General features: G+C 43.4%; 1 protein-coding gene and 1 pseudogene across 1 annotated transcript in view; one reads left to right on the forward strand and one right to left on the reverse strand.

The window, feature by feature from the left end:
- Positions 1-17169, reverse strand: part of LAMA3 (laminin subunit alpha 3) — a 259483-nt gene that overhangs the window by 221564 nt on the left and 20750 nt on the right. The window contains 1 exon segment of the mRNA XM_014479149.2: positions 12338-12490. Within this exon segment, the coding sequence (XP_014334635.2) occupies positions 12338-12490 (153 nt within the window).
- Positions 3157-3519, forward strand: LOC102286872 (small ribosomal subunit protein eS25 pseudogene; annotated as a pseudogene).

A 17169-nucleotide genomic window follows, 5' to 3' on the forward strand; every position in this document is an offset into this window, starting at 1 on the left:
CCGATTAATCCATTCGATGCATCAATTCCCTTACTGGATGTGAGATTGCTGTTTCCCACGTTATCTAATTATGAACAATGCTCCCAAGAATATCTTTGCTCAAACGTTTTGAGCATTTATCTCCTGCACTGGCAGGCAGGTTCTTTACCACTAGTGCCACCTGGGAAGCCAAACGTTTTGAGCATTTACCTCATTATTTTCTTAGGATCAATTTCTAGAAGTATTAGTTCCATGACGAAAATAGATAACAATTTGTTAAGGTGCAAATATTCTAGGAAGCTTCAGTCCTGAGCTTCCAGAACTTTACTGAGAATAGATCGATAGATTCTTCACTCACTTGGAAGAGACAAGGCAGTGTGAGCTTATTGGAAGCCTAGAAGAGGAGAGAGGGAGGGACGTCAATGACAACTTCTCTAAGTAATAGCAGTAATAGTCTACGCCTGCATGGTGCTTCACAAGAATCAAAGCATGTTCACATACATTGTTCATAAGCATTTCCAGCCACAGCAGGGAGCCTCCGCCACACACAGAGGAGACCCTGCCAGGATGGCAGGACCCCAGCCTGTCTGGGTTCTGTGCCTCAGTCTCTTTCCCACCCTGACCATCACCATGGGACCAAAGGCTGGCACAGCAGCCTAGACCCTTCCCAAGAAGCCAAGTGGCTCTCCTCTGGTCAATTCCCAGTTCTACTTAATTCCATACCAGTACCTTGGCATGCCATCTTCCCTATGTCTTCTTAACTGCATGGCCAACCCTCAAATAGGATTAACCTTTTCTGGAAAGCACTGAGGGTTTTGGTTCTGTTTATTTTTCTCTTGGCAGCAGGAGCCATGACCCTTGGAGTTCTCGAGCAATGAACCTCATCATATATTTTCCATCCAGCTCTTTGAGAGACAAATTCCATGTGGGTTGATGGACAGCTGGAGGGTGTGGGGGCTAGCCCTCTAGTGCCTCCTCCTGGACTGTAGGCCTCATCTTCTCACGGGAGGCCAAACCCTGGTATCACCCTTCCTGACAAGAAAAACCCCTCTGACTACTCTGCAGTGGCTGTAATCCTGACATATAAGCACATGCCAGAGTCACAATAGTGAGTGACTCAGAGTGACCTGGTAAGCATCACCAATGAAGTCACAGTGACCTCTGTTCAGCACTTGATCATATTAACTTGTATTGGTAGCGAGTTTGGGAGAAAATTCCAGTAGGAAAGTGTTGCTCTTTTCTAGTACACTTTCCGTTCCTGCTTCTGATTCTTGGTTTATGTTGTCTGACCATAGCCTACTGAATGTTTGGGGTGGAAACATATTTTACTCATTTTCTGTTATGTCTGTTTTACTTGTGGTGCTGGTTAAATGCGAACTAGCAAATGTAAATGTTAGGGATATTTAAAAAATACAGCAGAGCTGTTCATGGTTAGAGCAAGACATATAACAAACGGGGTAATATAAAAAGAACACTCTCGAAATTTTTCTTTCCATTTCCATCACATTTTGGGGACGAAGGACCTTCCAGGACTTTTTAAGTCCGTGGATAAAAAGAATAATATTATATGCTCCTTGACCTTAAGGACTCTTGAGAGTCCCTTGGAGAGCAAGGAGATCAAACCAGTCAATCCTAAAGGAAATCAACCCTGAATATTCATTGGAAGGACTGATGCTGAAGCTGAAGCACCAATACTCTGGCCACTTAATGTAAACCTGACTCATTGGAAAAGACCCTGCTAAGCTAAGTTGCTTCAGTCGTGTCCGACTCTGTGTGACCCCATAGATGGCAGCCCACGAGGCTCCCCCGTCCCTGGGATTCTCCAGGCAAGAACGCTGGAGTGGGCTGCCATTTCCTTCTCCAATGCATGAAAGTGAAAAGTGAAAGTGAAGTCGCTCAGTCGTGTCCGACTCTTCGTGACCCCATGGACTGTGGCCCACCAGGCTCCTCCATCCATGGGATTTTCCGGGCAAGAGTGCTGGAGTGGGGTGCCATTGCCTTCTCTGGGAAAAGACCCTGATGCTGGGAAAAATTGAGGGCAGGAGGAAAAGGGAGCAGTTGAGGATGAGATGGTTGGATGGCGTCACTGACTCAATGGACATGAGTTTGAGCAAACTCTGGGAGACAGTGAAGGACAAGGAAGCCTGGTGTGCTGCAGTCCATGGGGTCAACAAGAGTCGGACACAACTTAGCAACTGAACAACGACAACTTTAAGGAGCTCGCGGTGTAATGGGCCTACATGACACGGCATATACAGCAAGTGCCAGGGGAGGTTTCCAGCAGGGGATACCTGAGTTACCTGGGAAAGGAGGTAGCCAGAGCAGGTGTGGAGCAAAGGTATTCCTAAGCACCATGAACAGCACCCAAACAAGGTCACAAAGCTGGAAATGTCACAGAGGGTTTGAAAGTGAAAGTGTTAGTCAGTCATGTCCAACCCCGTAGACTGTAGCCTTCCAGGCTTCTCAGTCCATGGGATTCTGCAGGCAAGAGTACTGGAGTGGGTTGCCATGCTCTCCTCCATGGGATCTTCCCAACCCAGGGATCAAACAAAAGTCTCTTACATCTCCTGCATTGGCAGGAGGGTTCTTTACCTGCTGAGCCATCAGGGAAGCCCCATGGAGTGTTCAGGGAATTACAAATAGGTCCCTGCTGATGTGGCATGGAGTCTGCGGAAAAAAGCGGCATCTAGAAAAGAGACTAGTGAAAAGGCAGAAGCTAGACTGGGCGGGGGGCTGGGGGGACTTATACACCATCCCAAGAAACTTGGACTTTATTCTGAAAGTAGCGGGGAGCCATGAAAGGAATGTAAACAGGGAGAATGACATGTTTAAATCTTTGTTTTGCTCAGGAAGCAATGAGAAAGATTGATGGGTTGATGGGTAGATGCCTGGAAAACCACCAACCTCAATCATTTATACTGTTCCTATTGCTAGTTATCACATCTTTCTGCGCCATGAATGCCTGCAGGACAAGGGGAGAGAGCTGAAAGCAGAGGCAGGGAGATGGTTTAGAAGACATCACAGGAAAGAGCTGTCAGAGGCCAATACGAGGGTCGCGGCAGTGCAGTATCAATGGAGAGAAGGAATGGGACTCCAGGATATGAAGAAGCAAGACGCACATTTTGTCCGACATCTTAGCAAGGTGGCGGTGGTCACAGTTCCTCTCCTGGCTTTGCTATGCCACCCAAGGATGACAAGAAGAAGAAAGATGTCGGAAAGTCAGCCAAGAAAGACAAACATCCTGTGAACAAATCTGGGGGCAAGGCCAAAAAGAAGAAGTGGTCCAAAGGCAGAGTTCGGGACAAACTCAATAACCTAGTCTTGTTTGACAAAGCAACATCTGACAAACTCTGGAAAGAAGTTCCCAACTATAAGCTTATAACTCCAGTTGTCATCTCTGCGAGACCAAAGGTCTGTGGTTCCCTGGCCAGGGTAGCCCTTCAGGACCTCCACAGTAAAGGACTTATGAAACTGGTTTCAAAGCACAGAGCTCAAGTAGTTTACACCAGAAACACCAAGGGTGCGGGTAAATATGCATGAATGGGTCCCACCAACTGCACGTTTTGAAAAGTAAAACTTTAGGAAGCAAGAGATAATAATTAAATGGTAAGAAGGGGTGGGAGGAGAAGTGCAGGAACATAGAAGAGACTCAGTGAGCAGCATGCCGGTAAACTGGCTCCTGGAAAGAAGCCCTGGTGTGTAACATTGGCCAATGTCTCTGGTGTAAATGCTCCCACCCAGGGCTGATGTCAGAGCTGGGAAGAGATACACGGTATCAGCTTTCACCATCTCGAGGAGCCCCTGCAGGGCACAGAAGAGACAGCTTTGCCTTTAGAATGCTTGCTTCCTTCTAGAGCAACAGCTGGGCTACATTTCCTGCGACCTCACTAGTTAGTCTGAGTCTTTGAACCATTGTTTGGAGTGGAGTGACCTGGCCAGGATAAGTTATGCTTCAACTCTTACATGAATGAGAAATAAATCAGCATTGTGTTTAGCCACTAGAGTCAGGATCTGTTTCAATCTTAAGTAATCTTAGGAAATCATCTTAATCCATGGAGTCAATGTTGATTCAGTTTTATGGCTTGAGGAAATAGATAGATGGTGGAAAAATACATCAACTGAGAAAAAGATATTGCCAACAGGCAACATGGCCAGAGAATAAGCAGTTTTTAGTTGAGAAACTATTTCTCAGACATTATTTTCTATAACAGTGTTTAAAGTTCTTAGAATCTATCAACTAATGTACATTACCAATGTTTGGGACAGTGATTCAGAGCACTAAGCAAAACTGACATCTCAGAATTCTACTCTTGCTGTGGATCCACTCAGCTTCCTTGAGTTTTTCACACATAAAAAGAAAATGCCAGATTGTCAGATTCTCCCTAGTGTGTAAGTTGCTTAAAAAGCACTTCAAAGGCAAATTGCCATTTTAAGTTATTTCAGTAGCATAAAGGATAAAATTACATCCTCAGTAGCCCCAGAGGATTTTATTGGTCCTTGTTTTCTCTCACTAACAAATGATTGGCCTTCAAGGGTTGAGTCTCATGATTATATGTTCATTAACAGAATATTTATTAATTACAAATTTGCTCTAAGATCTGTATCTTCTAATTATGTTATTGCTCTAAAATACTTAAATGGTGTGGCAAAGAGAACCAATTATCCTAAGTGGAACCAATGATCTAATTAACATCAGGGCCAAGGCTAGTCCACTCTCCCCAGAGATTTGATCTCACAGCAATATGCTTTCACTGACACCAGCGAAATCCAGGCCAACCCTGAATCATCCTTGGCTCATTCTACATTCATTCAACAAATATTTATTGAGCATATACTATGGGCTGAACACTATGCAAGATGTTGGGAGCAGAACATTTGTAGTGAACACAGAAAGACATCATCCTCAGCTTCCTGAAGCTTATAGGCTAGAGGGTTCCTAAGAAATATAGAACATTGGGTCAAATCCAAGAGCCATGTACTTTCTGGATTGAACTGTGTTCACCCAGGGACCCAACTGAGTCAGACTCTTCATGACTCTTAGTGACCCAAGCATCCCAAGAACCAATTTAATCTCCAAAACCCACGTGCTTATTAGGAAGCATCAAAAACTAGCCCAGGCCTTCCTCCCGTCTGAGTCAGAACTGACAAAGGTTACAAAGAATGTTTTGGATTCATCCACCAAAGTTTAATAAAAGTTGAAGAGGACGGGAGCGAGGGCCGAGCTCCTAGAAGGTACCTGCAAACTAAATTCATTCTCAGATACATCTGCATCCATGCTAAGTTCCTAAGAAAATAGGTAGACTAATGGGAAATTTCCCTGTGACCTATATTTTCTTCTTTAAAACTTATAATGCTGTTTCCTTGGTTACTCTTAAGCTGAGAGCTTTAGAAACATTTTTTCTGGATTTCCTACTTTGTTGTTATTCAGTCATTCTGTCTGACTCTTTGTGACCACATGGACTGCAGCTCACCAGGCTTCCTTGTCCTTCACTTTCAGAGTATGCTCAAACTCATGTCCATTGAGTCAGCCATCCAACCATCTCATCCTCTTATCTCCCTCTTCTCTTCCTGCCTACAATATTTCCCAGCATCAGGGTCTTTTTCAGTGAGTCAGCTCTTTGTATCAGGTGGCCAAAGTGTTGGAGCTTCAGCTTCAGCATCAGTTCTTCCAGTGAATATTCAGGGTTGACTTCCTTTAGGATGACTGGTATGATCTCCTTGCTGCCCAAAGGGCTCTTAAGAGTCTTCTCCAACACCACAGTTGCTGCTGCTGCTGCTGAGTCACTTCAGTCGTGTCCGACTCTGTGTGACCCCATAGACGGCAGCCCACCAGGCTCCCCCGTCCCTGGGATTCTCCAGGCAAGAACACTGGAGTGGGTTGCCATTTCCTTCTCCAACGCATGAAAGTGAGAAGTGAAAGTGAAGTTGCTCAGTCGTGTCCGACTCTTAGCGACCCCATTGACTGCAGCCCACCAGGCTCCTTCATCCATGGGATTTTCCGGGCAAGAGTACTGGAGTGGGGTGCCATTGCCTTCTCCGAACACCACAGTTGGGAAGCATCAATTCTTCAGTGCTTTGCCTTCTTTATGGTCCAACTCTCACATCTATACATGACTATTGGAAAAGCCATAGCATTGATTAAATGGACCTTTGTCAGCAAATTGATGTCTCTACTTTTTAATGTGTTGTCAAGGTTTGTCATAGATTTTTCTTCCAAGGAGCAAGCATCTTTTAATTTCATGGCTGCAGTCTATATTTTACATAATTTGTTCATAGTGTTTGCTTATGCAGACACCCAGGAGGGTTTCCAAGCCTCCGTCTAGGCCTCTTTCTTCCCTGTCTTAGTTTGAAAGTGTTAGTCACTCAGTCATGTTCAACTCTTTGTGACCCCATGGACTGTAGCCTGCCAGGCTCCTCTGTCCATGGAATTTTCCAGGCAAGAGTACTGGAGTGGGTTCGATCCTTTCTAAAACCAACTCAGAGACAAAGACTTGGACACAGGTAGCTTATTTGGGAGTTGATCTCAAGAAGCATAAATTGGGAGACAAAGGGACACAGAGGAGGGAGAAGAGCCAGTGACTAAAGTGTTAATAGGCAGATTCCACCAAGGCCAACTGGGGCTCCATCCTGTTGCAGACACTCTGAAGAACTGTGTCCTCAGAAAGCTCCTCGGCACTGTCCCAAGAAGTGGCAGAGAAATGAGGGGATTTTCCACCAGCTCCTGTATCTTCCGGATTGAGGGTTGCCCCTCAGGGCATTAAATCCTGTACTTCCTAGCTGCTCTGAACACAGGCTCAGAAACTCCCAGGGCTTGGGAAGAGCCCTCGGGCAGGAAGCAGGGAGTCAGGGGGAGGCCCTGGAGATGGTACACATGTGAACGGGCACAGGAGCCATCCTCCATCCTGCCCGCTCAGAGGGAGCTGGGGGGCTGAGGGCAGGGCTGCCCTCACAGCCTTCGCCTCTAACAAGGCCCAAGGACTGTCTCAGCCACTGTCCTGCTCCAGCCAGCCCCCTGTCCCCAGCAACCCAGCAGAATGGGGCACAATGGCATCGCTTCCCTTCATCATACCTCCAGCCTCTGAGGCGAACAGGCATTCCTTTCGAGGTTATTGGGTTGGGGGGTGGGAGAAGGATGTTTGCTTTGTCTTTATTTCTACTGTGTGTGTGTGTGTGTGTGTGTGTGTGTGTGTGTGTTAGTCGCTCAGTTGTGTCTGACTCTATGCGACCCTGTAGACTGTAGCCCACCAGGCTCCTCTGTCCATGGGATTCTCCAGGCAAGAGTATTGGAGTGAGTAGCCATGCCCTCCTCCAGGGGATCTTTCTGACCCAGGGATCAAACCCAGGTCTCCTGCTTTTCTGGCAGACTCTTTACCATCTGAACCACCATAGAAGCCCTTATTTTTACTACTAATAGGTTAAAAACAGTACTCCTAGGGATGTGACAAGTTGCATAAAACCCTGAAGGACAGGATGGGGGGAGAGGTTGGGAGGCGGGGGGTCAGGATGGGGGACACATGTAAACCCATGGCTGATTCATGTGAATGTATGGCAAAAATCACTACAGTATTGTAAAGTAATTAGCCTCCAATTAAAATAAATAGATTCAGTTCAGTTCAGTCACTCAGTCGTGTCTGACTCTTTGCAACCCCATGAATCGCAGCACGCCAGGCCTCCCTGTCCATCACCAACTCCCAGAGTTCACTCAAACTCATCGAGTCAGTGATGCCATCCAGCCATCTCATCCTCTGTCGTCCCCTTCTCCTCCTGCCCCCAATCCCTCCCAGCATCAGAGTCTTTTCCAATGAGTCAACTCTTTGCGTGAGGTGGCCAAAGTACTAGAGTTTCGGCTTTAGCATCATTCCTTCCAAAGAAATCCCAGGGCTGATCTCCTTCAGAATGGACTGGTTGGATCTCCTTGCAGTCCAAGGGACTCTCGAGTCTTCTCCAACACCACAGTTCAAAATAAATAGATTAATTTACCCAAAAAAAGCCTTACCATTCTTCTCGAGGGGCTTTTCCTGTTGTTCCCTGGAGCCTGTGGGCGGGGCCTGCTCTCCTGGGGAGCCTGTCCTGGCCCCACACTGCTTCCCGCCTCCTTCCCACCTGAGAGCCAGCCCCTCCCAAGCTCCTGGCCACCTTGACTTTGAGGGGAGCCCTGCCACACCCATGTTTTTCCCTAAACCTCACCCTGGAGGAGGAAAAGCAGAGGTGGATACAGGGAGTCTGGCAGAGTAAGATTCATTCTGATTCTGAAGGAAATCAAGGAGCACAGCTCAAGCCCATGGCTACACCTGCGATTCTCACAGGGGCCAGAGGTCATGTTCCACCAGGAGTCCAGAAAGAAACAAGTGTCCTTATATTCCAAATATATCCTTTTTAAAAACTGGACATCATAATTTGCTTCGAATGTCAAAATGAACTCATTATACTTGGCCAGACAATATGAAAGTTTCCAGTAAGTTATCCTGTTCTTACTCTATAGCCCAAAACTGATGAATTCTATATAATCTAATGAACTTGAACAGCCCCAGAAAATGCCACTACCTCCAGTGAATTGCAGAAATTTCTACATTTGACACTTTGTAAGGAAGGAAATTGCCCTTCAAGATCAAGCCTTGAAGGCAATGTTTTTACTTGTCAAACTGTGTTGGCAAAAAAAAAAAAAAAACAGTGAAAATCACCAAGTAGTCCAAAAGGCGACATGACAACGTAAACTGTCAGTACAGCACAGCAAAATCAAATTCAAGTCCTCAGTGGCTGGAAAAAAAGTGGTTTGGTAATAACAAGTTCACGGCCTGTATTTTATTTCCCAACCAGGCATCAAGATTTGCACTTCCTTCAGTCAGAAAGAGAAAGACCAACACCATAGGATATCACTTACAACCAAGGGAGAGGGGGTGGGGAGGAATAGATTCAGAGTTTCGGATTAGCAGATGCAAACAAGTGTATATAGAATGGGGCTTCCTTGGTGGCTCCGTAGTAAAGAGTCCCCCTGCCAGTGCACAGGGTTGATCCTTGGTGTGGGAAGATCCCACATGCCGTGAGACCACTAAGCCCGTGCGCCACAACTCCTGAACCTGTGCTCCAGAGCCCAGGAGCAGACCACGGAAGCCCCCGCGCTCTAGAGCCTGTGCTCTGCACAAGAGAAGCCACAGCAATGAGAAGCCGTGGACCACAACTAGAGAGCAGCCCCTGCTCACTGCAGCTGGAGAAAAGCCCCCGTAGCAATGAAGACCCGGCACAGACAAAAACAATTAAATAATTTTTAAAAAATCTTTTTTAAAAAAGTATATATAGGATGGATAAACAACAAGGTCCTACCGTATAGCAAAGGGAACGACATTTAATATCCTGTGATAAAGCATAATGGGAAAGAATATTTTTAAAAGAATGTATATATGTATAGTTGAATCACTTTGCTATATAGCAGTAATTAAGATAATATTGTAAATCAACTATACTTCAATTTAAAAATAAATTTTAAAAAATTTTAAAAATCAAGATTTGCATTTCCTAAATCTAAAACTCATAGGTCACGATTCAGTTATGAAATCTAACCTCTCAGTGACACTTTCATGGTTAATTTCAGCAAAAAGGAGAAAATACAGATCCTATGGACAGGGTATAAGATGTGAACCCTACGAGATAAAACATGCTTACTATGTGTTGCTCCAACACAAGAGGGAAGAAACATGCTCAGTCTGACATGATGTATATTGCTTTTCCTGTCTCTAGACTTTTCTCGAGCATTTTCTACAGGATCATCACAATACTTTCCAGAGGAGCAAAAGTTAGGAGTCAGTCTATTTTAATAAAGTGTTTATTGACATTGACTTTATTTTATTCAATGAAAACTTACTTAAAAACCACTGGCCTGAAGAGGTTTTAAAATGAAGGAGTCAACTCATTCAAACCCCACAGCAATCCTACGAAGTGAGCACTAGTATCATTTCACTGTATAAATGTGAAAACTGAAGCAGAGAGCAGTGAAGTTTGTTGATCAGGGATACCTAGTAAGTAAGCAGCATACCAGAGCATGAATTAGGGTGGGTTGACCCCAGGACCCCCACTCTCAGCCACCTACAGAGCCACCTCCCAGCCAGGAAGGAGGTGGGTGAGCATCATCTGCATGAAGATGTTGGCCACGACTCATGTCTGTCAGCAACCTGAAAATTACTAAATTATCTCAATGTTGTGTTTTATTAATTCATCTGTCTTAATTAGGGATTTTTCAATACATCAAAAGGGTACTTTTAAAAGGTAGGTTTAAAAAAAGCCTTTAGGGGAAAAGAGCAAATCCACAAGGCACTGGTATGTTCAGTAAACATCATTTAATGGGTTAAAATTCCCAACTAACTACAGAAATCCTCAGTTTAAAAAGTGATATGATAGGCAAATCTTAGTCATTACATGCAAAATCTCTACTGAATTAGTGCTAGAAGGATAAGACTAAATCATGGTTGAAAGTGGGGTTATAGAGTCTTTCAAACCATGCCAGATCTTCCTGAATTATCTCTGATGCAAATTGATGATGGAAAATATTCTCAGGAGAGGCCTGATTTAACAAAACTTTCAGGCAAAAGAAGTGGAGAACCCTTCTATCATGAAACTGAATATAATACACTCATTGAAAGAAATCTCAGTAACATTCAATTTCTAGTCTGTGGGATGCAGTTCCTTTTTAAGTCTTTATTGAATTTGTTACCATATTGCTTCTGCTTTATGATTTGGTTTTTTGGTTTTCTGGCATCAAGGTATGTGAGAGCTTGGCTCCCAGATCGCCAGGGATCAAACCTGCACTCCCTGCATTGGAAGGTGAATTCTATTCGTGCTTAACACTGCAAACTGAATGGCTTAAAACACCACCATTTATTATCTTGCAGTTCTTTACATCAGGGATCTGGGCATGGTGGGACCAGGTTTTCTGCTCAGGGTCAAGGCTCCCATCAAGGTATCCATTAAATGCCTTAAAAGATTTACTTAAAGTTTGCACATGTTGTTAGCAGAATCTAGATCCTTATGGTTGCAGGACAGGTTCCCGCTTTTCTTGCTGGTTGTTGGCTGGGACCTCTCTCCATTTCTAGAACCCACTCTTAGATCTCTGCCACGTGGCCATCATCACAGGAAGCTTTCCCCTTCGAGATCAGCAGGAAAACTTCTCATGTTTCAAACCTCTTTCTTGGGACAGGGCCCAGTCCTTTTTAAGAGCTCCCCTAATTAGAAGAGGTCCCCAGGATAGTCTTCCTTTTGAGCAACTGACTTGGGATATTAAATGCATCTACAAAATCCCTTCATCTCTTGTCATATGATACCACCTTATCATGGAAGTGACATCCATCATATTTATAGAGCTGTCCACACTCAAAGAAGAGGGGCATGAAGCATCCTAGGACCATCTTAGCCTCTCACAGGAGGACAGCTCTTAATCAGATTCCTCATGGACCAGACGGCCAAACAAGATAAAAAACTATGGTAGACATCACTCACAGAGTCGCGATTTCCAGTCAAGAGAATGCTATAAAGATATCTTTGCCAAACCCATGTTCATAGCATTATTCACAATAAAGGTGGAAGCATAAAGGAGAAAGCAACCCAAGTGGCCACTGGTGGATGAATAACCAAAATGTGATATCCACACAATGGAATATTATTCAGCCTTTAAAAGAAAAGAAATTTTGATACATGCTGCAACACAGATGAACCCTGAAGACAACCTGCTAAGCAAAATACACCAATCACAAAAGGACCAACAAGGTGTGATTCCACTTATATGAGGTACCAAGGGCAGTCAGACTCACAGAGACAGAAAGCAGAATGGACAGTGTTTAATGAGTACAGAGTACCAGTTTTCCAGAATAAAAAAGTGTTAAATATTGATTTCCCAACACTGTGAACCTATTTAACACTACTGAACTGTACACTTAGAAATGGCTAAGATGCTAAATTTTACACTATGTATACTTTACCACAGTCAAAAATAATAATAAAAAATACCTTTGTCAATGATACCACTTACAATTATTATTTTAGCTCATTTAATAGACAGGTATGGGTGTTTGCACTGTGACAGGCATTGTGCTGTGTGTTGAGGGATGCAAATATTAAAGTAAAGGGCTTCATAGTATTAGTAAACTGAAACTGAAGCTTGTTTTTAAAATAATCATTATTTCAGAAATAATCCCAGGAATATTTGTATACAGGGATAGATATATGGCTGATTCACCTTGCTATACAGCAGAAACTAACACCACATTGTAAATCAACTATATGCCAATAAAAATTAATTTAAAAAAAGCAATAACCACAGAAACAATGATTCAAGCTGATTTTCCCCATTCCAGAGGAAAGCACAACTCACTTGCCCCAGGTCCAGGGTGACGTTGACTTTGTTGTACTGCATGCCTGACGAAAGGGGAGGGCTTTGCCACCAACGCTCCGATCCATCAATTGCATTGGTGACAGGGTGTGCTTTCCTGGGGTCCTCAGAATTGCAGTAATCACAGAACTGCCCCTGGGGGGAAAAAAAGTTCTTTTTTAATTTTTAAGTGATTTCTTATCAATTTAGTCAAACAGGTAATCAAAACAAAGAGGCTTAATACAGCTTAGACATGTCAACTGTTGAAGTTCATCATCATATTTCCAGAAGACAGTAGTAAGGCTTTCTCTTTTCCATTTCATCTTAAACCGTATTACCTGCTTAGACCTCTGTTTATCGTGTTTCTAGGACACACATTATATTTATCTTCCATCCGTTACAGCTGCGTTTTTCTTGACCTATTGACACTAAGAAGAGCCTGGTGTGCTTGGGCTGCAATGATGTTCTCCTTCAGCAAATCCGTTTCAACTCTTCACATCCTCCTCTGCAAGGTGCGTGTCAGGCCCTGGGATACAAAGAGAAGCCCTGCTCACAGCCCCAGTGGAGGTGATAAGCATATAAGTAACCATAAGGGGGTAGGTGTGGCAACAGCATAGAGCCCAGGGCCTAAGGTGGTAGACATTCCATGAGCTCAGGAAAGGCTCGGTGAAGAGGTGGGATTTAAGCTGCCTATGAGGGTGGAGAGGACGCTGGTAAGTGGCAGTGAGCAGCCAATCGGGAAGGTGTTCCAGGCAGAGGAACCAGCACCAGCAAACACACAGAGACCAGCTGGCCCATTTAAACAAGAGCATACAGAAGCAACACTTGAAAGGTAAGTGGCAGAAATGTGGCTAGACTGTGGAAGTTGGCAGTTCATTTAGTAGGTAAATGCGAATTCATTTTTATCTGGAGTGGTTATTCATTTAATATTATCATCTCTACTGAATTCTGATTCTACTGATATCTCATCTTCTTACTGATTACTATTTTTTAGTAAGCAGATTCTCTTGATTCTATCTTGTTTTGTTTCTGAAATGAATAATTTTAGTGCCATCATAGCTCAGATGGTAAAGAATCCACCAGCAATGCAGAAGACCTAGGTTAGATCTCTGGGTCAGGAAGATCCCCTGGAGAAGGAAATGGCAGCCCACTCCAGTATTCTTGCCTAGAGAATCCCATGGACAGAAAAGCCTGGAGGGCTATAGTCCATGGGGTCCCAAAGAGTTGGACACGGCCAAGCAACTAAGCATGCACCACCTAATAAGCTGATCATAGGCCTTTATATATTGAGTTTATTTCAATTTGTTCAAAGCCTCATGCTTACTCAGTAGTGGACTTCACATACTGAAATGCTTTGCTCCTCAATTAAATGATCTTAGAGCATAACCACTACAAAACAGGAGTTGTTGTTGTTGTTGTTGCTGTTGTTTAGTTACTAAGTTGTGTCCAACTCTTGAGACCCCAAGGACTGTAGCCAGCCAGGCTCCTCTGTCCTTGGGATTTCCCAGGCAAGAATGCTGGAATAGATTGCCATTTCCTTCTTCCAGGAGATCTTTCCAACCCAGGGACCAAACCTGTGTCTCCTGTATTGGTAGACATATTCTTTACCACTGAGCAACCAGGGAAGTCCACATACAGAGAACAAACTGAGACTCACAGCCTCTCCAGAAACGTGCTGTGTTAAAAGGGTAGCTCTGCCCTGGATGAACATCTTGGAAATTAACTTTTCAATGTTCAAGGATAAATTTGATCCTGGGGTGAAGCCAAATGCATGACCAAATGCGTTCATCAAATGTGTTACAGAGGGTTTTTTCATATGTGATGATAAATTACTTACAACTTTATCTTTTGACCCTACATGAAGAGAGTTGTGTAACCCAGAAGCAGTACTGTGGGGTGGGAAGTCCCATCAGTTCATGAGGTCAGAGGCCTTGTGACTTGCATTTCCCCACATCACTTCAGCCCAGCACGTCACAGAAGCCCAATAAAGGAATAAGCATCTCAGGGTTTTCCAAAAATAAATTTGAGTTCTTTCTCCAAAATGTTGTTATTAATAAAAAGCATCTGTGCTGTGCTCAGCTGTATCCAACTCTTTGTGACCCCATGGACTGTAGCCTGCCAGGTTCCTCTGTCCATGAGATTCTCCAGGCAAGAATACTGGAGTGGGTTGCCATGCCCTCTTCCAGGGGATCTTCCCAGCTCAGGGAATGAACCCAAGTCTCCTGCTCTCCTTCACTGCAAGCAGATTCTTTACCCACAGAGCTATTTGGGAAGCCCCCCCAAAAGTGTAATTAACAACTGTTTAAGCTAGGACATCTTAACATTTATGAGTATTTTTCCCCTCAGTGATTTTTATTTTTCCAATTTTCTCCCTAGAAATCATTTTACCAGTTTAATTACTTGGTAAAGGAATTAAATTATTTCTCCTTGAAGTTTATAAGGAGACATGATACAAACAAATCTTCCAAGGATGTGGATGCTTATAATCTACATTTATCTCTTTTGGCCACAAGACATGTGGAATCTTAGTTCCTCAGCCAGGGATGGAACCCACACCCCCTACATTAGAAGGCAAAGTCTTAACCACTGGACTGTCAGGGAAGTCTTGAGATGATGCTTTTTGTGTTGTTATAATTAAGAACATAACATTAGAAATAAAAGTTTTAAATCTCTTAGTGGAAAATAAAAGGTAAATACTTTTTAGAACTTGGAAAGAGTTCTTAAACAAGTTTCAGAGAGCACTGACACAAAAAAAGAGACAGATCTGACTACATTAAAATTAAGAACATTGGGTCCACCAACAGACTAATGAATAAACAAGATGTGGTATGTATGTGTGTGTGTATATATATATATATATATATATATATATATAGTGAAATATTACTCAGCCATAAAAATGAAATAATGCCACTTGCAGCAACATGGACCTAGAGATCAGGTCCTTCCATGTTGCTGCAAGTGGGCTGCCGTCGATGGGGTCACACAGAGTCGGACACGACTGACGCGACTGAGCAGCAGCAGCAGCAGCAGCAGAGATTATCATACTAAGTGAAGAAGTCAGATAGACAAATATCATATGGTATCACTTACATGTGAAATCTAAAACAATGATACAAATGAACTAACTTACAAAACAGAAACAGACTTCCAGACATAGAAAACAAACCTAAGGTTAACAAAGGGGAAGGGAGAGAAGGGTAAGCTGGAAATTTGGGATTAACAGATACATACTACTTGTATATGAAATAGATAAACAAAGACCTACTGTAGAATACAGGGAACTATATTCAATACCTTGTAATAACCTATAATGGAAAAGAATCTGGAAAAGAATATATACATGTATGTATGTATGCACATGCTTGCTCCTTGGGAAGAAAAGCTATGACAAACCTAGACACCATATTAAAAGCAGAGATATCACTTTGCTGACAAAGATACGTATAGCCAAAGCTATGGTATTTCCAGTAGTCATGTATGGACATGAGAGTTGGGCCATAAAGAAGGCTGAGCACTGAAGAACTGATGCTTTTGAATTGCAGTGTTGGAGAAGATTCCTAACAGTCCCTTGGACAGCAAGGAGATCAAACCAGTCAATCCTAAAGGAAATCAGTCCTGAATATTCATTGTAAGGACTGATGCTAAAGCTCCGATACTTTGGCCGCCTGATGTAATGAGCTGGCTCATTGGAAAAGACCCTGTTCCTGGGAAAGATTGAGGGCAGGAGAAGAAGAGGGTGACAGAGGATGAGATGGTTGGATGGCATCACCGACTCAATGGACACGAATTTGAGCAAACTCTGGGAGATGGTGAAGGACAAGGAAGCCTGCATGCTGCAGTCCATGGAATGGCAGAGTTGGACACAACTTAGCCACTGATCAACAACAATTGCTTGTACACACACAGGCAATCACTTTGCTGTACACCTGAAACATTTTAATACAATCAACTATACTTCTTTTTTTTTTTGACCATGCAGCATATGGGAATCTTAGTTGCCCAACCAGGGATTGAACTCAAGTCCCCTCAGTACAAGTACAGAGTCTTAACTGCTGGACCACCAGGGAAATCCCATGTTTTACTATTTAAAACCCATCCATCCACATACACATTAAGGCTGATCATGCAAGGACCAGTGATGAAAGCATGTCATAACCTGAGGGTTGTGAACAATCCATAATGCAGTTCTGCACCTGAGGTCAAATATTCTTAAATAACCACAAATAAACAAAAGTACAAAAACTCAGAGACGAGGGGGACAGAGAGAGAACAAAGAGAATTCTTTACATCTTTGTGTTCAGTTATTCATCCACCCAGGCAACAAACCTGTACAGACCATCTATGCAGAATCGGAAGCTGCTTCAGACAGGTGAGAATGCTGAAAGATAAACAAGACAAGGGACTCTCCCTCTGAATTGTGTCAAGGCTGTTATTAGCCGAGTCCTGTGGGAAATAGCAAAGAGAAGAGGCTGGAAAGGAAGGAGACAAAACTGTTCAAATAAACAACAAAGAGAGTTGAGATCCAAGACTGGAGGGCCCCAGAGGACATGCCAGTGTTCACCCAGAGGCTCAAGGAGTGACCTACACATTTTTAGAAAGATGGGAAAAAATTAGTCTCTCCTAGTTGCTCACATTTTTAATCATTCTCCTTATTCAAAAACCTCTTACCAACATTGTAAAGCAATTATCCTTCAACTAAAAATGAATCAATTAAAAAAAAAAAAAAACCTTCTTACATATAAGACTGTGCAATTGCATTCACAGCCCAGACACTGTCTTGTTCTCAGAAACTAGAGGCTGATTACAGCACCACTCCCTACCACGACTTCTCT

The sequence above is a fragment of the Bos mutus genome, chromosome 24, assembly GCF_027580195.1.
Source record: "Bos mutus isolate GX-2022 chromosome 24, NWIPB_WYAK_1.1, whole genome shotgun sequence".
Taxonomy (NCBI): Eukaryota; Metazoa; Chordata; class Mammalia; order Artiodactyla; family Bovidae; genus Bos; species Bos mutus.